Here is a 27,982-nt window from a genome sequence, read left to right on the forward strand (position 1 = left end):
CCCATCTCAGTATTACCTTTTTTAGACTACCCATCTCAGTATTACCTTTTTTGACTACCCATCTCAGTATTACCTTTTTTAGACTACCCATCTCAGTATTACCTTTTTTAGACTACCCATCTCAGTATTACCTTTTTTAGACTACCCATCTCAGTATTACCTTTTTAGACTTCCCCCATTTCAGTATTACCTTTTTTAGACTACCCCATCTCAGTATTACCTTTTTTAGACTACCCACCTCAGTATTACCTTTTTTAGACTACCCACCTCAGTATTACCTTTTTAGACTTCCCCCATTTCAGTATTACCTTTTTTGACTACCCACCTCAGTATTACCTTTTTTGACTACCCCCATCTCAGTATTACCTTTTTTGACTACCCACCTCAGTATTACCTTTTTAGACAACCCATTCAGTATTACCTTTTTTAGACTACTCATCTCAGTATTACCTTTTATTATTCCCTTCCCCCTACCCCTGTACACACTTCCCCATGTTGTATGATGAAATGTTCTCTATTTTGTGTACTCATCTTTAGGCCTGCTGTGTACATTAGTTTTGATGCCACTATTTGATGACTGACCTATTATGTACATACACGCTATGATTGTATGCTTGTAGTACAGGATCAACTCCTGCTACAGACATCATTACCACCCAGTATTAATTTGCTAGCATGTTGTCCAAAGCTTATTTTGGATGACATAGTTCATTGTTTATAACTCAAGTATGCAACTTCCAAGCAGTACAGAATATTCATTCTTTTCTCTATGATATTGTAATGCAGGCTGTAAAGCAGTCTTCAATGGCTGTATGAATCAGACAGCTTTACAAAGCTGTTTTCTACTGCATTACAAAGCTAATGATTGTTTTATAAGATTTTTTTTTTCTTATTCATTATGTTCCAATGAATGTGCCAAATGTTATTTGCTTGTTTAATTCACTGCAATATATTGTTTACTTTGAGATGTTTGATTCTATGTATCCTATGTATCCTATGACTTGCTCATGTAAGGCCTCTGAGCTGGCAATCAAACTGTGGAGCAACTAAAGCAGGCTTGACGTGGGTGACTTCCATTTGAATGCTGTACCTATGTTGTGCTAGTCAGACAACTTAGACCAAGCAGTAGACTTAGTTGTATGTTGTATGATGTTGTCTGTTTGAGTGTTGTACCATTCCTTTAGATGACTCCGTGTTGATTTGATTTATTGGCTATGGGAACAATATTTACTTCGCTATATTTTCCTTTCAACATTTATATTCTCAATCTGTTGTTTCTGTTGAAAAAGTATTTTTTTTGTTAGCCTAAAATATCATTCCAAGTATTGAAAGTAACTCACTCATTTCCCTTTGTATGGCCTGATTTTTATATACCTGCGTGTAATTTTACTCAGATGATGAGCTTTGACCAAGTTTTTATGCAGACAGAAAATGTTTTTTTATGTATATCTTGGCTTATTTTACTTTTTTAGACAAAGTTATATCTCAATTTAACCCATACTCTTTGACAAAAACCACATAGAAATCTTCCTGTACATATTTCAACTTTTTCTATCGGCTGTGGTCTAAGTGGATGGGTGTCACAATCTAGTCTTTTCTTCATTGATTCATTTTTTTTTCTCATTAACCTTGACAATTTTCTTTAAATACTTCAAAAGAAAATTTTTAAATTTTTATTGACAATTTGTGTTATCAAATTTTTAACATAGCTCTATTTTTATAGAGTTTTTTCCCCTTTGTGCAATCTATTCAAACTGAGATCTATTAAAGATTTCATTAATTTTTTTTTCATATACAAAAATTTTGTTTCTCTAACCTCAAAGCCCAAATATCTGCTCAAATAGTTTGATCTTGAACACTATTGTAATCATTGTGTCTGGTCTTGATTCAGTCATTAGGGGAGGGTAAACACGTGGTTTGCTTGTTTATTCATCTAGATGTTTCTAACATTCTTTTATTTTTTAAAAATCATGAAAATAAAATTTCTAAAAGTTGAATTTTTTTTGTTCATCTTGTTGTGTGTGGGGACAAGTTGTGTGATCAGATTGTGTGGTTAAATTGTGTGGTTGTGTGTGGGCAAGTTGTATGGTTAAATAGTGTGTGGGCATGTAAGGTTAAATTGTGTGATCAAGTTGTGTGTGGGCAAGTTGTGTGGCTAAATACATTGTTTCAATAAATACACCCGATCCGTGTTTTTAAAAATACATTTGGACCGAATACTGCATATGGCATATTGGCCTATTGTAGGAAAAGAAACACGACGACATTAAAATATATTTCCATGTTTAACAGTGAAAGAAAAATGTAAGTGATGTTACCTCAGCATAAAGAATCATAGAAACAAATGCAAATGTCAGTCTCCATCGTAAATTTATTTACATGAAAACAATAGAAACAAATTATACTTTAAACATATCGATGTTTGGACAATAAGCCTTTGCTGACTACTGGAAAACGTAGATAGAAACTGCTTAAGCATTCATTACATTCTAAATAGGCCTATGTGCAGAGGCGTAGCGTTGGGGGGGGGGGGGGTGCGGATCGCACCTGGTGACACAATTTACGGGGGTGACACCAAGGCAAAAAATAGTAAAATATATAGAGAAAAATTTGAGGGGGGGGGGGGGTGCAAATCGAAAATTGAAAGTTTGTCCCTGGGAAGAGTTGCTACGCCTCTGAGGGGGTGACACCATTAAGTGCCGCACCGGGTGACACCCGACCTCGCTACGCCACTGCCTATGTGTTATATAAATCTAAAAAAAATAGCAGCTTATTGTTTAATTGTGTTTAATTTAGGCTACTGCCTGAAGATTAACACTCTGTTTATCAAACACTGGTATAACACATAGATCTACCCAGAAAGTTGTTCTGGGGGGGGGGGAGGGACAACAAGGGGATAGAATGATTGGCATAGGATCGTTTTTTCTTAGCTTCCACCCCTTGAGAGAAAAGATGGGTATGATCCACATGGACAGGAATTGTTTTTGTTTGGGCAAAATTACAGAAGGGCGTGTCCCATAAGGTTAAGTTAGCCTACAAGACGTGCAGGATTAACCAGTCTAGTTGTTTTGGGTTTGGATTAATCCCCCTGTGTGTATACTTATAAAATATAGAGTTAGTCTTAGTGGATGTTAAAGTTAGCTGGGTTAGCTGTTAGAGTTAACAATAAGAGATCTTGGGTTAGGATTAAACCGGTGTATAGGTTAAGCCTAACTAGATGCAAAATATTAGTATAAGCCCGACCACATGGGCTGGGTAAAGTTTAACGTTAGCACTTCAAGGTTTGTAGAAAGAAAACAAAGGTGAGTAAATACGGGAATAAGACAAAGTTGTTCATGGTTCTTTTTCCTAATTGTTTGTTATGCATAGATTTTCATGTTTTTTTTTTTAAAGTATCCCCTTCGTTTACAATTTAACTGACTGAATGAATAAGTCAATTGCATTGTTCATGTTCAAGCCTTTTTTTTTCTTTTTTTTTACAAATATGTTCTTTGTAAATTATGATTTTGAACATTTTAAAATATGCCATTTCAGATTGATTTTTTCAAAAGGCACTAACTTCTGTTCATTTAGGACCTACATCACAGGCTGTAACCCCACACCCACCCCAAATTAATCTATACAATATCATCTTATTAGGTAGACTAGTTGGTGGCAGACAGGAACAAATTGGACAGCAGGAGTCGCCTCATGTCCTGTACGGAGTCCTGTAGTGCTGTTCTGATTGGTCACGGTGAGGTGGGAGCTCTTCTGTGTTCGTCTTCTGTTGCAGGTCACGTGATCTGCTGCTTGACAGTTGGAGATGCACGGACTGAAGTTTGGCAGAGTTTCTGTGGAGGTTCATTTTTGTAGGATTAATTGACATCGTTGGAAAAAAATTTAAATTTAAATTAATGTTTATGTACCTACTAAAACAATGAAAAAAAAGAAGTAATAAAACAATAATAAACGACGTCGAACTTTGAAAACATATTTTACCACCCTCTCCCCATCGTCACATCTCGTCACAAAAAGCCAGAACCCCCTTAAATAACGTCACACATGAGTCTAACAACCCCCCCCCCCCCCCCACACTCTTCAATTTCAATTTTTTAAAACAATGTTTTCTTTCTAAAATATAATATTTACTCAACTCGCTCAATAGTAAACGATTTCTATTGCGATATACAATAACATTCTTTTTAAAATCGCGGAGTGACCGTTAAGATTCAGTTCCTAACATTACTTTTTAAATTGCAAAATTTGTGCCGTCATTTTTTCTGATTTCCCCCACGCTGGTAATAACACATATTTCAGTTTGATTTTGTCCCCATCAATATGGATAAACAGTTTAATATTTACAGGGGGGTACTTGATCGTTCTTTTAAAAAAAAATACTAGTTTGTTTCTTCTTTAGCTTCTTAAACCGATCGGGTGTTTTAAATAAACATTGTCAAAATATTCTATACGGGTCGTCCATATATATTATCACCCTATTTTTTGGGCGGTTTTTAAATCTCTCCTTCCCCTCGTCACATCTCGTCACAGAAAGTCAGACCCCCCCCCCCCTCCCGCACCCTAGATGACATCACACATACGCCTACACAGGGTTTCTTTTAGTAATATTGCTCAGGATTGGGGGGGGGGGGGGCAGTGTAAGGGGAGGAGGATTGATTATAAGAATGTTTGAACGATACATTTTCTATTAAAATTTAAAATTTTCTTTTTTTAGGGGTGGTGAAATGAAATGCCTAGAAGTAATTTGAGCCTATTCCCAGAGGCGTAGCGAGGGGTGGGGGCGGGGGGGGGTGACACCGGGTGACACCATTTGGGGGGGTGACACCAAGGCAAAAAATAGCAAAATATATAGAGAAAAACTTGACGGGTGGGGGGGGGGGGGGTGCAAATCGAAAATTTGAAAGTTTGTCCCCGGGAAGGGTCTCTACGCCTCTGGGGGGGGGGGTGACACCATTAAGTGCCGCACCGGGTTACACCCGATCTCGCTACGCCACTGCCTATTCCCTTCCATCAAACTGAAATGTTGCTTTATTTTTATATGGAAACAGGAGTTTCCTTTTAAAGAATATTAATTTAACTGTGTCAATGTCGGTCGATGTTTTTACAATTCACAAAAAAAAAGTCTTTTAAGGTGTAAAACAGCTGGTAAATAGTTGTAAAAAACAATTACATTTAAAAATGCAACGTCGCCCTTTCTGAACACCCCCCCCCCCCACGCCCCATCCCTATTCTTATTGTGACTCATCATAACAATACTTTGAACCCTACTGGACCCGTTAGGAGCATGTCGTCATTTATGGGCGACTGACGACCCCTTTAAAAAATGTAAAGTTTGGTGGTTAAAAAACATGAGAACACACACTTGTGGTTAAAAATATAACAACCCAGTTGAGTGGAGGGGGATGGGTAGTGGTTCTATGTGGTGTTAAAAATACAAGACAGTTAAGTAAGGGAGGGGTGGCTGGTTTTATTTGGGGTTAAGTTTTTTTAAATTAAAAAAAAAAAATTGGTTAAATTATGGGATTGTTGGAATAGACAAGTAATGTCAACTTTTCCGGTTACCAGGTGGAAGGGCTACTACAAGTCAACAAAATCTGTTTTAGTGAAGTGTCTGTGACACATTTTTTATGTCAAGGGTTTGACAATACACTGTGTTACAATCCACAATACATGGTGTCACAATCTAAAGAAAAACGAAGGGAAAGGGGGTGTAAAAATAGTTTTAAAAACGTGATATTATTTTTGAACCAATATAAGGGGGAGGTATTGTTGCTTGTAAATATACTCAAAACGTGATTACGTGGAGGGGTGGGGGGGGGGGGGGCAGAGGCGTAGCGACCCTTCCCGGCGCCCGGGGACAAACTTTCGATTTGCACCCCCTCGAACTTTTGATGTGCACCCCCCCCCCCTCAAACTTTCGATTTGCACCCCCCTCAAACTTTCAATTTGTTTTTCGAACCCATTTTGGCGCCCGCCCCCCCTAAGGTCGGCGCCCGGGGACATATGTCCCCCCCCCCCCCCGCCCCGCCCCCTTCGCTACGCCTCTGGTGGGGAGTGATGTCAGGATATTCTTAATTACTTGATTATAGTTTCTATCCCACCACTCCAAGTCAGATGTTGGTATAGTAATTAGTAATATCTGACATATAAACAAAAGTTATTTTTAAAAGCACGTTTGTATTATATGTTGAGACAATATGGATAAATATCCACCTCACTCTTACAACAGTGCTTGTGGAGTTGATACTTTAATAATTGTTACATTTTAAAGATGTTTTTGGGTACTGGGCGTACGTTTACGTGTTTAGGCTTAAACTTTGCCATTTAGAAGACAACCTCTGCGGCTTTATCCAACATTCACCATAATTCTCAACGTTAAAATTGAATATATTAGTATTAACGTAAAAAATAGAAGGTACTTTTCCGAACAGACGGTAGCTAGAGCAGTTGGAGAAGAGTTCGTCTGTTTTTGTGACCGCGGTATCTTTGCCCAGCCGCCTTGACTTTCCCAGACTCATATCAGGTACCCATTAGCAGTGGCGTAGGCAGGGGGGGGGGGGTTAGGGGGGGTCATAACCCCCCCCCATAGACCCCTCGGTATATATAAAAAGTATGAGGGGGGGGGGTGCAAATCGAAAGTTTGAGGGGGGGTGCAAATCGAAAGTTTGAGGGGGGGGGGTGCAAATCGAAAGTTTGAGGGGGGGGGGGGTGGAAATCGAAAGTTTGAGGTGGGGGGTGCAAATCGAAAGTTTGTCCCCGGGTAAAAAATTGGAACCCCCCCCTTGAGACGATCCTGGCTACGCCACTGCCCATTAGAGCTGGGTTGACTCAAGTTGATCATGATTGATGTTACTAATGTTTCAGCTTCTTGTCAGAAGTTTACACCACAATTACAGATAAGACTAAAACCTTTTTTTTCAATTTAAACAAAAAATAATGATAAATGATTATGATGTATCGTTATTGATTTCATGCAAGTAAATTAGAACCAGACCTAATTATTTAATAGTCTGTTCACAAATTAAAACTAAACAAAAATTTGTCCACGTATGTTCAATTAAACGTTTAACCAATGACAACTTTTTTCTTTCTCTTAAAATACTGGTATTCGATTATTTATCGTCTGAAAACTACCAACAACTAGACAAAAGTTTTTTTTTTTTTTTTTTTTTTTAATTTTATTCATTTAGTTTATAGTCTAAAAACTACCGACAACTAGACAAAAGTTGTTTTTTTTTTTAAATTTTATTCATTTAGTTTATAGTCTAAAAACTACCGACAACTAGACCAAAGGTTTTTTTAAAAATAATTTTATTCATTTAGTTTATAGTCTAAAAACTACTTACAACTAGACTAACATTTAAATAAGAAGCAATTTTCTTTTATTCACTTAGCTTTTCGTCTGAAAACTACCAACAACTAGACCAAAGCTTTAATAAGAAGCCGTTTTCTTTTATTCATTTAGTTAATAGTCTGAAAACTACCGACAGCTAGACCAAAGTTTAAAAGAAGCAATTTTCTTTTACTCATTTAGTTTATGCAAACTACCGACAACTAGACCAACCTTGCGAATCTTTTCTTCCTCTTCCCTCTCAAGTAACAAGAACACAAAATGACAATGGCGATAAAGGAAAGAACGGCAACTGACACGCAGACGGCGATGATGATTGCATCATTTCTCGAACTTGAGCTGCCTGTTTCTTTTTCTGTAAACGTCGGGAACGTCACAATGTCTAAAAACAAAAACAAATGGTTGGAAACAGATTAAGTTAAACCAACAGCGTGGATCTCACAGAAGAATTTCAAGAATCAAGGTCTATTTATGCTTTGGTTTTTTTTAACAACCCGAAAACCCACACAAATTCACAAAAAGACAAAAAAATTTTTAAAAAATTGGTGGTGAAAAGTGGTTGGTTGCTGTAATAGCCTTAAGGCAAAATGGTTGCGATAGGTGGGGTGGGGGAAGGGGGTGAGGAGAAACAGGAACTATAGGTGGGGGGGGGGCAGGAAATAGAGGAGAAAGGAACAATAATTATCTGGGGGGGGGGGAGTGCGCAGGAATTATAGGAAAGAGGGGGGGGGGAAGGGTTGGGAGAGGGGTTGGGCAACAGACTGGTGGTGGGGGGGGGGGAGGCCGGTATTATAAGTAAGTGAGAGGGATACAATGGCTGTGGGGGGGGGGGGGCTAAGGAGGAAATGAAGAAACAGCTAAATACAACAGCTAAAATCAACAGCTGCTGTACAGCTGTGAAATTTTCTACCCGACCCAAACGCCACCACTCGACTCACAAGGTAGTCACCAACAACCGAAGTGTCTCCGTCAAGATAATGATACCATCGGCTCTTACATGGCCATATAGCTTTAGTAATGTATGGGGTTTTTAGGAACTGTTATATGATGTTTTGGGGAAAGTGATGGCTTATGTAGATGTTAATATAACGTTACTGGGTATGATATATTTAAAAAGTTTTATTTTTTAAAATATTGAATAGAGTTAAAATATAACAATTTTTCTTTTCAACTCGGACCATATGGGGCGCTTCACCTGGATACGTGTTGCTTGTGCTTAATGTACTCACGTTTTCATTTAATCGAGGGCTTTACATAGGTTGAGTGATTTTAAACAAAATTAAGTCTAAAAGCTTATCTATTATATTGGCCCCTATACACCCCACTCAAGCAAAAACTATATGGAGCGCAGGCAGATCTGGAGACCACAGTCCAGTTCATCCACAAAGTTGGACAACTTGTTTAAATCCTCTAACCTTAACTCAATTAAGAACGCAGAAGAGGGAAGAAGAAGGTCGAGATCTTATCCGTGATAAGGGTCGAGAAGTTATCCGTTATATAAGTCGCGAGTTTATCCCACCTGCCTTCCATTGTGAAATGACAAAAGTAGACGTTTAGTGTCGTTCGTGTGAATGTATCTCTGAGAGTATAGCTAAAAAGTTAATCAAGGTGCCCGCAGATGATGTTGTTGAGAGTCGTATGTATGTGTGTGCATATGTATATACCTAGTCTCAGGGGCGTAGCGAGGGGGGCGGGGGGTGCGGACCGCACCGGGTGACACCATTTAGGGGGGTGACACCAAGGCAAAAAATAGCAAAATATATGGAGAAAAAGTTGAGGGGGGGTGCAAATCGAAAGTTTGAGGGGGGGGGGGGGTGCAAATCGAAAATTTGAAAGTTTGTCCCCGGGAAGGGTCGCTACGCCTCTGGGGGGTGACACCATTAAGTGCCGCACCGGGTGACACCCGACCTCGCTACGCCACTGCCTAGTCTTTACCATAACTACAATCCAAACCGTGCCCCCGCGGTACCGGCAGAAAAAAATAATATCGATTATTTACTTAATTGTCCAAATAATTTAACTTTTTTTTAGATACATTCTCCCCCCCCCCCCCCCCCCTTCCCGAGCCCAACAAATCCTTTCAATCATGCTACTCTTCTTGAATACATTTTTGTTTTGTGCATATAGTAATACTATCTACAACCAAACAGCACATTGCAACAATATGTGAAAGCCAGCGTGGTACGCCGCGTGGAAAAACATGGCCAGACCCTCACTCATCCAGACCAAGATTTAAGCACTTAACTTCCGTTGTGACGCCACTTCCGCTTTCTGAAACAACATCTTCATCGTCGTCTGTTGTAAGGTTAAAATCCACATTTTGCACTGAAATGTCAAAAGTCAGAAGACAAATTTTTTAACGTTTTAAGTAAACACGACGTTCAGAAAAATAACACAATAGGCAGGGTACGTGGGGAATACAGCTAGAAAGGTCTATTTACGCTTACTGTATTAGGGGTGGTGGGGGAGGTTGTTCTTATACATGTTGTATTAGGGGCGGTGGGTGGAGGTTGTTCTTATACATGTTGTATTAGGGGTGGGGGAGGTTGTTCTTATACATGTTGTATTAGGGGTGGGGGAGGTTGTTCTTTCTTATACATGTTGTATTAGGAGTGGTTGGGGAGGTTGTTCTTATACATGTTGTATTAGGGGTGGGGGAGGTTGTTGTTATACATGTTGTATTAGGGGTGGGGGAGGGAGTTGTTCTTATACATATTGTATTAGTTATTAGGGGCGGTAGTGGGGAGGTTCTTCTTATACATGTTGTAGAAGGGGTGGAGAGGGGGGGGGGGGAGAGTTGTCCTTAAACATGTTGTATTAGTTCTTAGTGGTGGTCGTGTGTATGTGTGTAGAGGGGGTGTGGGGTGTGTTCTTATACATGGTGTATGAGGGGCGGTGGGGGAAAGTTGATATTTGTAATGGTGTATGAGAGGTGTAGGTCTACGAAGGTGTTGTATTTAGATATCCCCAGGTGCCTACCACCCTACTTTGTGGTTCTACTGAAATGTGGTGTTTCTTCCAGACTTTTTTCTCCGGGGGGGGGGGAGCATTTGATATTTTCGGGGGTCGGACATTGATAAAAAATATATATTTTCTATATAAATTTCCATTTCGTTCGGGGGCGGTAGACTTTCTTCCCCCCCCCCCCCCCCCGAATAGATGCCTGGAAGAAATACTGCTGAAATGGATACTTGTGACGTCATTTCAGGGAGTGGGGTGGGACTTTTTGTGACGACGAAACCAGAGCGAAATGGGCTAAAATTTTGTCAAAAACAACTGTTCGACAACGGTTCATACGTATCGATACTCCAAATATCGGTTGTTCGATTTAGGATGTCCTGGATCGATCTAACTTTGTTGATGAGGATATAGCATAAGTGTCAATGTAGCACTCGATAATGGGAAATTCCCTATCTTTGTTTACAATAAATAGAAAGTTGAGTCGTTACGAACTTACCCATTATTCACTAAATTATAAATCCGCCAAGAATTGTTTTGACCACCAGGCTAGTTGTAAAGAAAGTAACATCCACAAAATTATATGTGTAATAGTAATATCCACAAAACTAAATGTAATACATCCAAGAAACTAAATGTAATACATCCATTAAACTAAATGTCTCATGTTTTTATTCAAGCTACGGATACCCCACTTAGGAATTTAAAAGCTTATTTCCTTGCTCTCAACAGCCATTAAGAAAAAAGTAATTATAGAATCGGTCACATGACCAAGCTGAATCATTGTGTGTAAGGGTGTACACTCCCTTGTACACCTTTGTGATATCACGTACTTGGGAGTCTGTAGGCGACTCGTACATGTGAGTTTGTGCAGGAGAGTCAGGCGTGAGGGAAGTCTGTAGGAGTAGGCGACGCATACATGTGAGTTTATGCAGGAGAGTCAGTAGGCGACGCATACATGTGAGTTTATGCAGGAGAGTCAGGCGTGAGGGAAGTCTGTAGGAGTAGGCGACGCATACATGTGAGTTTATGCAGGAGTCAGCAGGCGTTAAGAGAGTCTGTAGGTGACGCGTACATGGGAGTTAATGCAGTAGAGTCAGAAGACACCAGAGTCGGCAGGCGTTCAAGCACACAATGCATCACATGGCTTTTATTTAACATTTTTCTTTTTATCTAATGAAAAAATCTTCCACATTAAAATAAAATAAATCCGGTCTGTTTTGATGCTGCTGCATGCATAAAGGGGTCGTCCATAAATGACGTCACACTCGTAGGGGGGGGGGGGATCCGTAATTTTGTGACGGTGTGTGATGAGGGAGAGGATTCAGATGGTGCGACGTTATTTCGCGTGTTAGAAAACTGTTTAAATAAATTGTAATAGGAATTGATTAAAATATTCTAGTTTGACAGAGTTTAGACAAGATTTTAGAAAAATATCGATGTTTCAAAAAAAAATTCAACAGCAATTTTGAGGTGGATTGTAGATTAAAGTGTGACGTCATTATAGGGGGGGGGGGGTGGATTTTTGTGACGACGTGTGACGGAGGGGGAGGAGGTAAAAATCGTCAAAAAAAGCGTGACATTTGTCGATGATCCCAAAGCGGTGAGATGGCTTGTGTTCTATCTACTTACATCTTTTTTAAGGAACCTGTGAAAAAATGAATTGCAGCCCTTTATTTTTTTTTACACAGTTGTCTCCCACAGAAAAAGTAACTTGATGGAAGATAAATAATTGGTTCCTAGTAATATTCTTTGTACAAAAATTTACTTAAATATCCAAAAGATATTCCAACAAATTCTCACATTTTTCAAGTGTAAGGAACACAAAGTACTGAAATTATTTTTAAATTTGATTTTAATTTTTTAAATTTTGTAAAGAAAGTCACATCTTTTAAAGCAAATCATGAAATACTCTGCCAGGTTCAAGCAGAATGTAATAAAAATCTGATGCATTACCTGAGTATTCCTTTATTTAAACTCTGCATCACATGTAGACAATAAAGGTACAAAATAAATTCTTTGTAGAGACAAAAATAAGCACAGTAAATGCAATTAAAACTAAAAATATAAAAATTAATATCATTAACAAGATGGTCATAGAACAACAAAATCTTCACATGAATTTGAGCATACACTGGACATCAACACATTTCATCATCTAGGAATGAGTTTTCTTCACAAAGCAATGTCTACATGAAGGGGAATAGCCCCGGATAAAGGGGGATAATAAAAGCCCCATGGATGAAGGGGAGATTAGTGGTGGAACAGCCTGAGGTTGGTGTGACACAGGATGATGTTGTGGTCATCACAGGCATCAATGACAGCTTTATCGTTGGTAGAGCCAGCTGGGGCAGCGATGTACTCAACACCACTCTGAAACAAAGGTTTTATACAATGAGTTCAAACAATTTTTGGTGAAAAATATCAGGCTAAACTGGACAACAAAAGGTTTTATCCAGTGAGTTTGATGAAAAATATCAGGAAAAACAAAACATTTAAATAAAGCTCAAAACAGCTGGCATTGACAACAGGTCTTTGCATTGATTAACAGACCATGTCTAAAAAAAAAATGCTAAAACAAAAATGATCACATTTAAAAAAAAAAGATCCTACCTGGAATGCTCTGTCAATGTTATCTCTGAATGGGAAGAAAGCATCAGAGCTGAGGGCGACACCTTTCAGTTGTGAGATCCAATCTTTTCTCTCCTCCTATACAAAAACACATCAAAACTAGCACTAGTAGGGAAACTATTCAACACTAGCACTGGTTGTTTCTTGCACAGAACATTATACACATGTGTCACTGAAAAATCTTACCTCTGTAAGCTGAGCTGGTGGGTTATCCATTAAACTTTCCCAGGCTGTTAAATCCATGTCCTAAAACAGGAAAAAAAGGTGGGTTTTTTAAAATAACATATGAGAAAGAAAAGATAAGAATTTCACAAAGACTGCTAGCAAGAAAAACGTATTAATGTAGTGTTCCACAATGTTATACCAAACCTACAGTGAGGGTTCATTTTGGTATCATAAGTATTATTTCATAATTAATTCACTGTGATTTTAAACCTGATAATAATCCATTCAAGTGCTAAAGACACTATAATGTATAACTATGTACACAGTTACTGATATGGGATACGATTAGGCAACTGCAAGGAGGTTACTGTTTTTTTTAAAAAGCAGAACAGATTAGCTTGTCACTCTTATCCAACTACGTCAGGTGTTCAAATTTACCTGTCCCACAGTCCCCAGAACAAAAATGTCAATAGCATTGGAAATCTCAGGTCTCTTGACGCCTTTCTTGAACTTCATTCCTGCTACTTTAGGATGCTGTCTCAGCCACCTTGTTTTAAAACAGATGGCACAATTAATGTAAAATGTCATGCTAAACTCAGATGTTACATGTATGATACAGTTGTCAAACGTCTAGTGAAACATCTCACACAATCAAAGGGCAGCTACTCTATTATCAATTTACCAGTTATTGGCCTTGTCACCAGCCAATCTGGTACAATGAATGCGAGACTGTTGACCTGCCCCAATGCCAACAACCTGAAAAGAGATCATTCAACTTTAAATCACATGGGTTCTGGCTGAGGTTCACACTTTCTGCACATTTGAGAAACACATTGAAATTAAAGCACATCACATTTTAACCAGAATTCACCAACATGTACATCAGACCAATCATCTACAAAAGCATTTCTGGAGGTCGCTATAAATATTTGGTTGTGAATATCTTATCTACAGCAGTTATGTATCAAACAAGTACAAGATCTTGTTAGATTACTCACAACTTATTTTCAATAGCACAAAAAAAGGTCCTTATGTATTTTACCTGTCCCCCTTTAGCATAACACACAGAGTTGGACTGTGTGTACTTGACTGCAATGGTGGCAACAATCAGATCTCTCAAAGCCTCTTCTGACAGCTGGAAATTTTAAAAAGTGATCCATCAGGACAAATAACTTACAACACTGGTACAAGAGTTCAAAAAATTGAATGGCCCACACATTAATGTACCACAAGCAAGATTATCAATGACTGTAGTACATCTTATTACATAGAAATGCATGCAGTTTCCTACTGAAGTACTATATCTCCTACTATTGCACATGTAATAGTTTTACCATGTCTAACTTGCTACAGGATCTTACCTCACTTCTTTTAGTCACAACATTTGTAAACAACTGTTTATCTATGACAGCGTTGTTGATTTTCTGCTCCATGTGAAGCCCAAACAAGGTTCTTGTTTCCATCTCTTGTGGGGCGTAATCTGCATCGATCTATGAACAGATGAATGCTTCTATAAACACAATTAAATGAATGCTTCTATCAACATAATCTGCGTCAGTCTACAAACACAGATAAATGCTTCTATCACCAAAATAAATGAATATTTCTATCCACAAAGTAAGTGAATGCTTCTATCAACATAAAGTAATCTGCATCAATCTATAAACACAAATAAAAGAATGCTTCTAAGAACATAAAGAAAGAAATCTGCATTCATCTATAAACACAAAAAAATGATAACCCAAATCCTTTACATAATTACTGTTGTATTACCAAGTAAGACACTAAAGCTATGTCACCTGCAAGATACAGTAGCTTCCACCTTTCTTTTTCTTCAAGATGTCCAGTGCCTCCGGTGTGTACCCTGGAGCAATGACACCATCAGAAACCTCCCTGTTGATGATCTTGGCAGTGGGGACGTCACACACGTCAGACAAACCAATGAAATCTCCAAATGATGACATCCTGTCGGCACCTACACAATAATTTATTAGAAATTTTATTTCGGAAATTCGATTTGATTTTTTTCAAACATTGTCTGACCAATAGTCAGGCACATGTTTTAAGGCTCTAGAAATTATTTTAAAAAAGTACAAGTTGTATTCATAAGATCTTTCAAGACATTAAAAGCTTACAAGTTTTTTTTAATCAATAAAAGGTTAAGCATTTTTCATTAACTGGATTAATTTTGATTTGAAACAGATGTTAGCCTTACATTAAAAAAATCAAAACTAAGGGATGTTATCTGGTTAACTAAAACAACTCCAAACCTCTTGCTCTAGCATAGGCAACTGCTAGGGGTGATAACTCTTTAAGATCATCCACCATGCACAGCTTAGCATCTTCAGGAGATAATGGTACACCAACAGCAGCACCTGAAGTAATCAGAAAAGTCAAGTAAACACAAAGAAGAAAAATAAATTTAAATCACTGATTTCTATTTGATTAGTGACATTTTGCGTATATCAAGGGCAGTTAACAGGGAAGATAAACAGAGTTATTGTTTACAAGTTTGTGCAGAAAGATTTGCAATTAACACTATGATCAAATGGGGATGGAGTGGTCTAGCAGTAGAGAGCTGGGATGCTAACCCGTAAGTCTCGAGTTCGAATCCGGGTTCAAGTCAGTAGACCGTACCTGAGTCCATCTAACTCTGATGGGTACCTAACTCACATTAGGGAAAGTAAAGGCGGCTGGGCATAGTGCTGACCACACTATCTCTTCATATGCCGAGGTCACAGAAACAAGTGAACTCTAATTCACTTGCCTCATAGACCGTCAGGGGTTTGAAAGGGAAACTTTACTTTTTACTTTTACAATGATCAAATGTATATGATATCCTTCTTCCACAGTCCTTCAGATGCTACTTACATTTATGTTAGTATAAACAGAGGATTTAAGTTTGGAAACTTTATACACAGTTGAGTTTCTGTCTTAGCGATAGATTGTTTTACCTTTACAGAAAGTCATGAAAATCTCAAAACCTAAAACAAATGGGAACAAGCACCTACCTGCAGGGGACACATGTTTGAAGGATGTGGCGGCTGGAAGTCCAAGTGCTCTGCTCAGATCTCTAACCAGCTGCCAGGCGTTCAAAGCATCACAGAGGTTGATAAAACCAGGAGAACCATTGACAACTTCAAACAAAATTTTTTTAATTTGAGCATACCTATTTCATTAAAAATCAGAAAGCTAAGGAACTAATTATCAAATCTAAGCACTCGAACCATGTCCTTAGGATTTTATATATTTTTTTGTAAATACAAAAACAAGTATGAGGAACAAATTTAAAAATCAATGATTACTTACCATGTAAGGGTAGCTGTGGGAGCGTAGTGTAGATTTGTGCTGGTTTTTGATGGGGATTCATACCATACCGCAGGGTCAACTGCGAGACGCCAGCACTATACTGCCGGCGGAAATAATCAGAGATGGCACCGTCATAGCCAGCTGTATGGTTAAATGCCTACAGGAATAAATTTCAGAAGGTTTTAAGACCTAGGGTTTAAAAAAGAAACAAGAATATTTTAAATTAAAATGTGAAATTGTTTTTAAAAAAGTAACATAAATTAGAATTTAGCTAGAAAAAAAAACTATTATGAGAATGTCTAATCATAAGGATACAAACATTTTTGTACCTTAACTGCAAGATTTTTCCTGGTTTCTAAGCTTGTATCTTTCCCAGAAGAAGCTTTGATTTCCTCAATCACCCTACAAAATGTAATAGATTATATATTGAAACCATGACAGGAAATATGCAACATGAAATATAAACAGCCACATGTTACTTTTCAGAAAGAAAAACTAATTAAACTAATTAAAACATATTAACAAAACAATCCTAACTTAAAAATTGTACTCTTAAAACTGTTGCAGAGATTAAAGGTTGCTTTATGACCTTTTGTAATCATGGGGATCACAAATCACAGTGACACGACTATGATTCTTAGCAGCAGCTCGTAGTAGGGTTACTCCCCCTGAAAATATAGAAAAAAAAAAACAAAGGCTGGAGGCAAATCTGAAGGTTGCAAAACAACTCAGATGATTTTACAAGTTACAACCTAAATTACTACTATAACTTGACTAATGAATGGGCAACCATTATATAAAAAAAGATTTACCAATGTCAATTTGCTCAACAGCATCTTCCACTGTGACATTTTCAGCAGCGACAGTTTGGACGAAAGGATAAAGGTTGCAGACAACAATCCTGTTACAATTAATTTACTTTACATAAGATGCATGTTATATCCAAAATGTTACCGTCATAGTTACAAACAATTTCAAGGGTTAAACACATTTCAAATAAAATGGCAGTTAATTAGTAGCAAGAGAAAAATATGTTACCTGATCATTTTGAAACCTTGTTTTTGTAAATCTGCTTGGTCTTGGTCCTGGAGCCGAGCCAGAATACCTGAAATTATTTTTAACTTATTTTTAAAATTCTAAATAAATTATACCAGAGGCACAATCAATACAAAGTTTAGGCCACCTAGATAGAAAAATAAAAGAAGTTCTATTAAACTATTGTATTCTTTCATGTTTGCAAGGAGTTTCTATTTCTACATTTAACAACTACAACACATCCTGTGTGTGAATAAGGGACTATTAGAAAGCTCAGCTTCATTAAAAAAAAAATGTTCAGATACAGGCTAGTCTTTGATTAAGCTAAACACAGCATTTGATCAAGGTATGAATATAATTAGGCAGACAGCCACTGGTGTGATCGCTTTCTACTTTAAGTTTAGTAATTTTTATCTAGATAGAATGTTAAAGTATCTAGTTACCTCCATGTACTGCTGGATGCAGGGTTTTAACTCTTCCTCCCAACATCTCTGGGGCTCCAGTTATCTCCTCCACCTCACTATCAAAAAATGATCAAAATTTGTTTTTAAAAATGTTGACTTATTACATTACATTAGCCAATTCAATCAAGTACCAACAAAATTTAATAGAAGCCATTTTGTATTGTTAATACTTCTAGCTGAACTTTATGGTTGTAGGACCCTAACTTTCATCAAGGTGATCACACATCAGTTACTAAAAAGTTACATGAAATGTTTAAAATTAAATTTTTTAGCATACATACCTAACAGGAATATTAGCATCCCTAAGTGCTTTAGCTGTTCCTCCAGAAGCCACAAGCTTAAAGCCATTTGATGCAAGCTGCTCGGCAAACTGAACTAGACCAGTCTTATCAGAAACACTAAGCAATGCTGAAAAATAAAGTAATGATAATTATTAGGCCTATAAATTTAAATGGGACAGAGTGGTCTAGCGGTACGGAGATGGACTGCTAACCCATAAGTCTCGAGTTCGAATCCGGGTTCAAGTCAGTAGACCGTCCCTGAGTCCACCCAACTCTGATGTGTACCTAACTCACATTAGGGAGAGTAAAGGCGGCTGGGCATAGTGCTGACAACACTATCTCTTCATCAGTGGCGTAGCGAGGTCGGGTGTCACCCGGTGCGGCACTTAATGGTGTCACCCCCCAGAGGCATAGAGACCCTTCCCAGGGACAAACTTTCAAATTTTCGATTTGCACCCCCCCCCCCCCTCGAGTTTTTCTCTATATATTTTGCTATTTTTTGCCTTGGTGTCACCCCCCTAAATGGTGTCACCCGGTGCGGTCCGCACCCCCCGCCCCCCCCTCGCTACGCCCCTGCTCTTCATAATCATATTCTGAGGTCACAGAAACAAGTGAACTCTACTTCACTTGCCCCATAGATAGACCATCAGGTTTGAAAGGGAACTTTACTTTACTTAGGCTACTTACTAACTACTAGATCTAGTAACTAGATCTATAAATTTAAAATAAAATAAATAGTTTAAATAAATAGGCCTATGGAATTATTTTCTGTGACCCCCTCCCGTCCCCCCCTAACCTAAAAACATAACAATGTTCTCTGGTAACTTAAAGGTTGGATTGCTGTACTGTAGGGTTAAGAAGGTTGATTGATAGATCTATTATCAGAATCTACTCAATATTTTTACAGTATGATGAGTAGATCTAGATTATTCTAGATCTAGATTTAGATTTCTAGACTGAGTGGGACTGGGAAGTGTGGCGGTTTTGCCGGTACAGCGATAGGCCGCGATAGGCGATAGTTTATTAATATTAATAATTAATAATATTAAAGTTTAACAATTTAACTCTGATACTAGAATCTGTTAGATCTATCAGTTAAAAAAAATCTATTAAAATTATTACAAAATTAGGTAAAATCTTAGTTTAGCGTCGTAAATTCCAACGTAGATAGTAATGTGCGATGAAGGTAACTAATGAATATTTCTTTCATTTGGCCATATTTATGTCATATTTTGCATAATATAACAGATAATTTAATAACAAATCACAATCCAAGACCAAACCAGTCATAAATATCCTGGAATAAACTTTAAACTACCCCGTTTAAGACAACAATGAGTAAATACAAGCTGCGGCCATCTTTTAAAAACAATAAATTGTCTATTCGTATGTCTTTTGTGTTGATTTTGTGGTTTAATATGATTGTTTTGTATTGTTTTAATATATGCCTGGGGGTCGTCCATAACTGACGTCACATTCGTGGGGGGGGGGGGGGTTGTCCGTAATTTTGTGACGTTGTGTGATGAGGGGGAGGGGGGGGGGGGGTTCAGATGGTGCGACGTCACCCTTTTGCATTTTAAAAAAGCAATGTTAGAAAACGAATTATAGACGTTATTTCGCGTTTTAGATAACTGTATTAATAAATTGTAATAGTTTAGACAAGATTTTGGAAAAATATCGATGTTTAAAAAAAATTCAACTGCAATTTTGAGGGGGGGGGGGGTGTAGGTTGAGGTGTGACGTCATGTCAGGGGGGGGGGGGTCTGGCTGTCTGTGACGGAGGGGAGGGGGGGGGTAAAAATCGTTAAAAAAAAGGGACGTCATGTATGGATGACCCCTTATATTGAGGTCTAGAATCTACTCCCTCTAAAAATAAGGTAAAATTCGTACAGAGGCGTAGCGAGGTGGGGGGGGGGGGGGGAACGACTTATGTCCCCGGGCGACGACCTTAGGGGGCGCCAAAATGGGTTGGAAAAATAAATTGAAAGCTTGAAGGGGTCGCAAATTGAAAGTTTTAGGGGGGGGGTGCAAATCGAAAGTTTGTCGCTACGACTCTGAATTCGTAGCAGAAATGTCATCTATATGTTAGTTCACGTGCGGTTGGCATCATTTACCACCGACCCCTATGTTAAAAAAATAAAAATGCACTTTCGTCTTGAAACGTTCACGTTCCAGTTGCCCTCCCCCTCCTTTATCCATATAAAATCATGTGAGTGTGCAAAACTCGCCAGGAGACGATCGGCTCTAAAAATCGTCCCTTGAGACAGCGTCTTCTGTTAGTGCATTAAGCTACCACCTTATGTACTTGGGCTGCCCACTAATAATTGTAAGCCCTTCGAAGAAGCTTGTGATTAGGATGTACAAAAGAGGCGCTTTGGGTGGTGCCGGACCCCACGCGGATGGTCGTTTTCCTAACGCGCCGACTTAACTTAGAGGCTGTCGCTATTAAACTACTAATTTACAGTAAACTCTGGAGAAATGCCCGAAAAAAAAAAACAGACTTTGTCTTGTAGCCTTTTATATATCATTTTTATCAGGAGCTTGTATTGCCAGAAGTAACTTCATTAGGGGTCAGTATGTTGGGGGCTATTCGTCTGTAGGCATTTGGTCGCAGGCTTGTTATGCGGGAACAATGTGTTGGGGCCCTGTTTTATCAATTGTATCATGTTAGCAGGCTTGCAACAGCAAGAGTTGGTCCCAAACACTAACTATTAATTGCATATGGTATTGTGGAAGTCTTTCATCAATGATGGCATGAATTTTATTATTAAACCCCTATTAAGCGTCATAAACTGCGATACCCCCTAAATGTAAATCACAAACACCCACCCGCACCGGTACCATATCGTTTGTGACGTCATATCACAAATTATGGTGTATGGTCTCCGATATCTTGATAAAAATTGTACACAAATGTGTCTGTTCCCAGAAAAATGCGCAATCGGAAAACTGCAAACAGAAAAGTGCGCAGATACAAACTAATTATAGTAATACACTTCAATTTTGTCATATATCGTTGAAATATGTTTTTATTATGCTACAGTATTCATGTAGTCACTCTTTGTTAATTCCCTTAAATATTCTATTTAAAAAACGCTTGCGCACTTTTTTGTGCACATTTTTCCGTTGCTGATCTTTCCGGTCACCTAAATGACATCACGCACTTAAGTGTTGGGGTGATTGATCTTTGAGATGTTTTATATGGGAAGGGGGTATGAAAAAATTTGACGTGGTTTGAATATTGATACTCTATACAAATAATGAAAAACATTATGATTGCGTAAAACCTAAGTTTAGGGTCGTATTTTTTAATTAGCTTAAAAGTAATCACGACATAAATTATTTTATGTATACAAATGAGTCCAAGCCATGAGGGTAAATCATTTATTGCTTTATTAGTTGTAACACTTAGGTAGATCAACAAATTGAAACAAGTTACTTTTGTATTCTTTTTACATGACTGGATACAAATTGGCCAAAACTGTTAGAAAATGACTAAAAATGCAGTCGTCATCAGGAACACAGGAACGGTATTCAAACTCCCGGAGATAGGAAGGGAACAGAGCACGACTTGTGCCAAACTGTCGTCGCAGCTTCCTTTTTGCCCTCATCCAGAGGTTCTCAATATTTTGGGTGTGAACCTCTGGATCATCGGGTCGAACAAAGTTCTCTTCGTGAACGATGACTGAATGTTGGTAGATTCCGTGCGCTAGAGTTGAGATATTTCGATAGGACGCCCACCCATCTGAAATAATGTGGGTACCTGGTAGAATATGCCGCAAAATCAATGGCTCCAGTACGTCAGCCGTGCGATTAGGAACAGTAACAAGGAAGCATCGACCAGATCCACGTTCTACTCCTCCGAAAACCCAATGTCCTTCCGTCCACTGTCCGCGATGGTACTTTCTGTGAAAGTATTTGCTTTCATCGATCTCAACAATGATCGGGTTTCCATCGTTGTCAAAACCACCCAACTCAGTATATGTCATATCCAGGTATCGTCCAGCATCCTCTCGACAAAAATTAAACCAATCTGTCACTGTGTTCGCACCGTCCACTCCCGATTCGCGCATACTTTGAATTTGTGGCATATCTTGTGCCCAACAGTATACCAATAAAACTATTTGTTTTAAAGACAGATGGCTTCTGGAAAAAAATGAGCCCTCCCGTATGCTTTTTCGAAAATTACATGGTTCGCATGACCATCTCTTTCCGTCTATTCCGTGCCGATAATTTTGCAATTTACACGGGTTGTTGCAGTTAGCACAAGTTAGGGTATTTGCAAGTAATCTTCTGCTAGCAAGCCAGCACATAGATGCCTCAGTGTTCAACAACTCTCCATACAATCGTCCAATCGTCCAATGTTCGGCTCGAATTTCTGCCATTGGCATAACCCGATCGACCGGGACAATGGTTGTCCTATTACCTTTAGGCCTTCCAGCCATCTTAAACTTTAATGGCTAATTGTTTTTTTTTACCTTAAGAACTAGTTATTTAGCAAACTTTTAATTTTCTTGAAAAAAAAAACACTGCTGAGCTCTTGCGATTACAACAAACGTTTTGCTTTGTGTTTAAAAACAACGTGCACAACAGACTATAAATTGATTTCCGGTTTCCGGTTTTGTGGCGCCAAATGATTCTGACGCTAAACTAACATCGCGTTTACACTTGCGAAATGTATACTATACATGTCTAGACTAATAGCGAAGTCGTTTTTTTCTAGACGTGTACAGTATACGTACATTCACAAGTGTAAACGCGGTGTAAGGGTTTGATTTAATGGATTTAAATATAATTTACTACGCTAAATTAAGGGTTTAAGCAAATCGATTTCACAATAAATTGAATGATTCTCGAATTCATAATGTGTATTTAGACTATATTGTCGGTAATCAATATTTGAAATAACTTGGGGGGGGGGGGGGGGGGGAGAGAAAGACTGTTAAACTACTGATTTATATTGAACGCATGCATATACAAAGCTCTGACATTACATTAGGTCATGGTGTACATTTATGCAGAAGTCTTATAACAGTGAGAGTTGAGCTTTTGTTATACGCCATGTCGTGAAATATACTGATTTGTCTAGCTTTGCTTGCGGCCGATTTTGTCTTGGGCTCTTTTGTCAATGTCATTTTTTCTCAGGAGTCATTTGATTTAAGCCTTATTGTTAGAAGTACCTTCGTTAAGAGTCAATACGTTGGGGCATTTTTGTCGGCAGGCATTTGGTGGCAAGCCTTTTTGACGGAGTTATTGTGTTGAGGCCGTTTTGCCAAACGTCTCAAACTAGCAGGCTTGCGACATTTATGATCATCCGTTCTTAACAAGGTATACGTATACTAATGCTTAATCAACGTTAGTTTGATTGAATATAGGCCTAGTATTCCCCACCTCCCCTCCGTTCTCCTTCTTTCATTATGCATACACGTCATAAATAGCGGACCCGCCTTCTTTCACTTCACAAACCTTTACTGCCTCCCGTAGCATATCATATGTAACATCATTTAAGGACAACCCCATATCACTAATTTTTGTGTGTGTAATTGATATTGACATTTTGATAACAAAGTATAACCAACATGTGTCTGAAAGGTGGTGACTTGGGATTGAACATAACATGACGGACGTAAATGGTGGAGTGACTGGTGTTTTTATATGATGTTTTATGAGGGAAGCTGGTAGAAAATAAATATAAATGTAAAAGTGATAAAAAAAAACATTTATTTTCGTCAAAATTATGGTCAGACATCTTAGAAAGTAGGCTTATAGAGTGAAACAGTGGGTATTTTGTACATTGACTTTTTAGGAAAACGATAATACGATGGAGGTTGAGGGTTTAATTAAGGTGAAGAGAAGTAAAAAAAAAAAGACAAAATATACGATTGAATCACTAACTAAAGAAAACAAGCACTTAAAACATTAAATGAAAATAGCAAACATTCAAATAACAAGAACAAATTAATACATTTACATGCGAATAGAAATTAAAGGGAAGCTACTCTAAATAATATTTTTTCAAGATGGCTGCTGTTTTTAATAGCAAATTTACTGTCTCGAACAGGGTTGATAAAAATTAATTTCAGGATATTTAAATTGATTTAACCATAAAAGGTGATCTATTATTCAATTATTTATAATATTTTATCAAAATATACGAAAATATACTCATATTTAATGACATAATCATTAATTCACTCTCTCCTACATTACTAGTTTTGGCCGAATTTACGACGCTAAACTAAGATTTTACCCAAAATTATAATACCTAATTCGTCTCCCATCTTTAAAATCTACCGAGTGTTTCGGTCTTTGAGAGATTTTCCTCCTAAAAGTGCGTTGGTTTTTTTGTAAGTTGTTTACAGATGGCAAGAAACGTGCTTCCGGTAATATACACAGAGAGCGCGTGATTCTATTTTTAACACAAATAACACATGAGATGTGTTCATAATCATATCAGAAACAAGATAAGATAATACAAGTAGATCTATAATTTAAAAAAAACCTATATAATAACACGCTTTTAAACAGAGTTTCTTCCAGGCATCTCTTAGCCCCCCCCCCCCCCGAAAATTTTTTACCGCCCTCCCCGAACGAAATGAAATTTATATAATTTATATAGAAAAAATATATTTTTAACAGTGTTCGCCCCCCTTCCCCCCCGAAGAAAGTCTACCGCCCCCCGAAAATTTCAAGTGCCCCCCCCCCCGAAGAAAAAAGTCTGGAAGAAACACTGCTTTTAAATGCACGAACTACACGAAAATTAAGAAAAAAAGTGTTTTCTTTAATTAATAAAAGCATTGGTTGCAAAAATATGTAGGAGATCGCATGCATCAAGTATAGTCTGGTGCCCCCCACCCCCGAGAAAATTTACCCTCCCTTCTCCAGTGTTCCTTCCAGACTTTTTTCTCCGGGGGAAGGGGGGGGGGGGGCGGACACTATGTTTTCTATTTAAATTCCATTTTTTTCGGGGAGAGGGGTGGGGGGGGGGGGGCGAAGAGATGCCTGGAAGAAACTCTGCCCCTCCCTCCCGGAGCAAAAAGTCTGATAGAAACACTAAATAAATCTCAGCAGCAGTGAGGATCAGTGTTTCTTCCAGACTTTTTTCTCCGGGGGGGGGGGGGGGGGGGGCACTTGAAATTTTCGGGGGGGGGGGGGGGCGGTAGACTTTCTTCGGGGGAGGGGGGCGGACACTGTTAAAAGTATATATTTTCTATATAAATTATATAAATTTCATTTCGTTCGGGGGGGGGGGGTAAAAAAATTTGCCCCCCCCCCCCCGAAGAAATGCCTGGAAGAAACTCTGGTGAGGATTGAGAAACCCATCTTACTCCATTTCTCTTTCGACCTAGGCTTTCAAGAGGTAATCGGTTTTAGACGTTATTTCGCGTTTTAGAAAACTGTTTTAATAAATTATAATAGGAATTGATTAAAATACTCTATTTTGACAGAGTTCAGACAAGATTTTGGAAAAATATCAATGTTTAAAAAAAAAAAAATTCAACTGCAATTTTGATGGGGGTTGTAGGCTAAGGTGTGACGCCATTTTAGGAGGGGGGTCTGGCTTTTTGTGACGATGTGTAACGGGGGGGGGGGGTAAAATCGTCCAAAAAGCGTGACGTCATTTATGGATGACCCCCAAGGTTTACAAAATTAACCTTTCCAAATCTTTATGTTATTATTGTATATTGCAATTTGTAAAGTTGTCAGTGGCTTTACAGCCATCGTTCTTCAGTCTTGTATGAAATAAAAAGAAGTAAAAAATAAAATGCACAATGAAAATTTAAGTCGGGAGGGGGCAACTTTTAATTATTTCCCAGGCTGCTTGGACATAGCCAGTCCGCCCCTGGGGAGGGGGGTGGAGGAGGTGGTGTATCAAAGGCGTAACGCGACACTGGTTATTGTTGTCAGTAGCGCCAGCTATTATTCATTTTTTTAAAAAAAAACCGCTATAATAATATTTCAGACCTCTCGTTATTAATTTACTATTAATAAAATAAATCAGTGAATTATTTTTTGTAAGGGTAATCTACTAAAAATATTTTCCAAGAAAAGAGATCCTTTTTTTCCTAGAAAGACACTATTTTTAGTCGATCTAGAGATCCAGATCTCTAGAAGCTAGATTTAGTAAGTAACTAGGCATGCTGCCCAGCTTTGCTTAGGCTTTCGAAGACATTGAGAATTTGAATGCTTAATTAATTCGCCCGAGGGTCGGTCTACGACCTCAGGAGTTATGAAGAGGTTCCTCCGTGGACATTTTTTTTTTTATTTATAGCTCATATAAGGCGCCGGTCAGTCGAGGTCAGTTTTGACCCCATCATCGTAGACTTTTCGGTCAACCGGCCCCCGTGTTCAGTCGCCCCAAGGCAAGATCCTGCCAAATTTGAAGTGCCTGCGGCGCCGGGAAGTGCCCTATCGGGTACCCGACAACTTTGCTTTATATATTATAGATAAACAAAGATTTCAATAAAGTAATTAAGGCCTGAAATACTTTAGTATAGAAATGTATTATTTGAATAGATGAATCTAGAATATCTAGATCTAGAATCCAAATAAATAAAATAAATTTTATGAGTTTAGGCCGGAAAAATTGTATTGTATACATTTCATAGTGTACGTAGATCTAGATCTAAATCAAATTTGAATGAAATAGTTCATTTCTTTTTATTCAAACACGGCAGATGACGTCATTAGTTAATGTATAAGCAATAGCGACGTCACAGTTTTATGCGTTCTTTTCACATCTATTAATGCTTTTCCGGTTGCATAAATAATACTGTTTCTCTACATTCGAATACGCCTTTAATTTTTATTTTTCTTCTTTAAATAAAATTGCGGTTATACATTTAAAACATCTAACATATTATTTTCAACAAAAGTCCGTAAAAAGTTCTCGATATATCGCTGCCGATTCTGACGTGATGTCCGGCGAAAATTTTTTGCGGACAGAGAAAGAGAGAGAGAGAGAGATGTGCGAACTTGGGGATTTATATATTAGGATAAGTAGATTAAAAAATATTAGATGAGAGTAATGACTTTGAGTGAATAAATATAACATTTAGAATCGACGCTTAAAAAATCTCCGGCAGAACGAGCCCCCGGCGTGTCCTCAACCAATCGACGAACTTGTAGATCTAGAATCTAGCAGTTGAGTTTGTCAGTTTGAGTTTAAAAAAATAAAAAGTAAAAAAAGTTTAGTTTTAGGGCCTAGATCTAAATAAATAATATATTACTAAATAACTTTATTAAAAACTTGGCCCCATATGCCAAATAGTTAATAGTTCGAAGACAAGTTAAAATATTATACTATCTCTAAATCTAAATAGGCCGCCTCATTGCTTAGATCTAGATGGCTGGATTGACCTCTGACCCTGAAACGTCACGCGTCGTTTTCTGACGGTTTTTACGTTTATTTTAGGGGTCCTATCCACGACAAATGAAAAAGCTGTTAATCTCGCAAATTCTTATCATTATTTTAACACAAGATGCTAATAATATGGATAATATGCCTTAGAATGCCAGAAAAAATCGCTAGAATTGTAGTTGTAAATAATGAGAGGATTTCTAGCGGAGTACTCTCCGTATAAACTGAACCGCGGCCAAAAACGACCGTATAACCGGGAAAACGGCCCGTATAACAGTAGATTAATATATAATTGAGATATTTACCATGTATATTTACAGTATTATGGATGATCTTTACCAAAAATCCAATTACCCCGTAAGTAACCATGCGACAATTTCTCTCTGCTATTTTTAGTAACGTTGCGTCATTGTTACGCTAGTTGCCAGAC

At 38.1% G+C, this 27,982-nt stretch overlaps 2 protein-coding genes across 2 annotated transcripts; both read right to left on the reverse strand.

The window, feature by feature from the left end:
• Positions 1–3,471: 3,471 nt before the first annotated feature.
• Positions 3,472–10,916, reverse strand: LOC131928229 (uncharacterized). Its single transcript, XM_059284179.1, has 4 exons — positions 10,806–10,916; positions 9,593–9,673; positions 7,562–7,730; positions 3,472–3,830 (listed from the first exon to the last, which is right to left on the reverse strand). The coding sequence occupies exons 1-4, from the start codon at positions 10,807–10,809 to the stop codon at positions 3,689–3,691; spliced, it is 396 nt and encodes a 131-aa protein (XP_059140162.1). The 5' UTR covers positions 10,810–10,916; the 3' UTR covers positions 3,472–3,688.
• A 1,227-nt stretch (positions 10,917–12,143) lies between these two features.
• LOC131928228 (bifunctional purine biosynthesis protein ATIC) lies at positions 12,144–24,573 on the reverse strand. The gene is made up of 18 exons (XM_059284178.1): positions 24,457–24,573; positions 18,192–18,318; positions 17,890–17,966; positions 17,450–17,516; positions 17,224–17,312; positions 17,001–17,079; positions 16,741–16,813; positions 16,412–16,568; positions 16,114–16,239; positions 15,373–15,477; positions 14,902–15,077; positions 14,464–14,592; positions 14,145–14,237; positions 13,785–13,858; positions 13,541–13,649; positions 13,124–13,183; positions 12,920–13,015; positions 12,144–12,679 (listed from the first exon to the last, which is right to left on the reverse strand). The coding sequence occupies exons 1-18, from the start codon at positions 24,470–24,472 to the stop codon at positions 12,560–12,562; spliced, it is 1,773 nt and encodes a 590-aa protein (XP_059140161.1). The 5' UTR covers positions 24,473–24,573; the 3' UTR covers positions 12,144–12,559.
• Positions 24,574–27,982: the final 3,409 nt, after the last annotated feature.

The sequence above is a fragment of the Physella acuta genome, unplaced genomic scaffold (genome assembly GCF_028476545.2).
Source record: "Physella acuta isolate Inbredline_101_S28 unplaced genomic scaffold, ASM2847654v3 ptg001478l, whole genome shotgun sequence".
Taxonomy (NCBI): domain Eukaryota; kingdom Metazoa; phylum Mollusca; class Gastropoda; family Physidae; genus Physella; species Physella acuta.

Excerpts from the sequence above, each read along its gene's own strand:
- LOC131928229 (XM_059284179.1), bottom strand. Across the intron at positions 7,731-9,592 it reads AAGTGGCGTCACAACGGAAG|ACATTGTGACGTTCCCGACG; the intron begins TTAAGTGCTTAA and ends TTTTGTTTTTAG. Across the intron at positions 3,831-7,561 it reads AGGAAGAAAAGATTCGCAAG|AAACTCTGCCAAACTTCAGT; the intron begins GTTGGTCTAGTT and ends GAACCTCCACAG.
- LOC131928228 (XM_059284178.1), bottom strand. Across the intron at positions 16,240-16,411 it reads CCCACAGCTACCCTTACATG|TTGTCAATGGTTCTCCTGGT; the intron begins GTAAGTAATCAT and ends TTTTGTTTGAAG. Across the intron at positions 15,478-16,113 it reads CAAACATGTGTCCCCTGCAG|GTGCTGCTGTTGGTGTACCA; the intron begins GTAGGTGCTTGT and ends TGATTACTTCAG.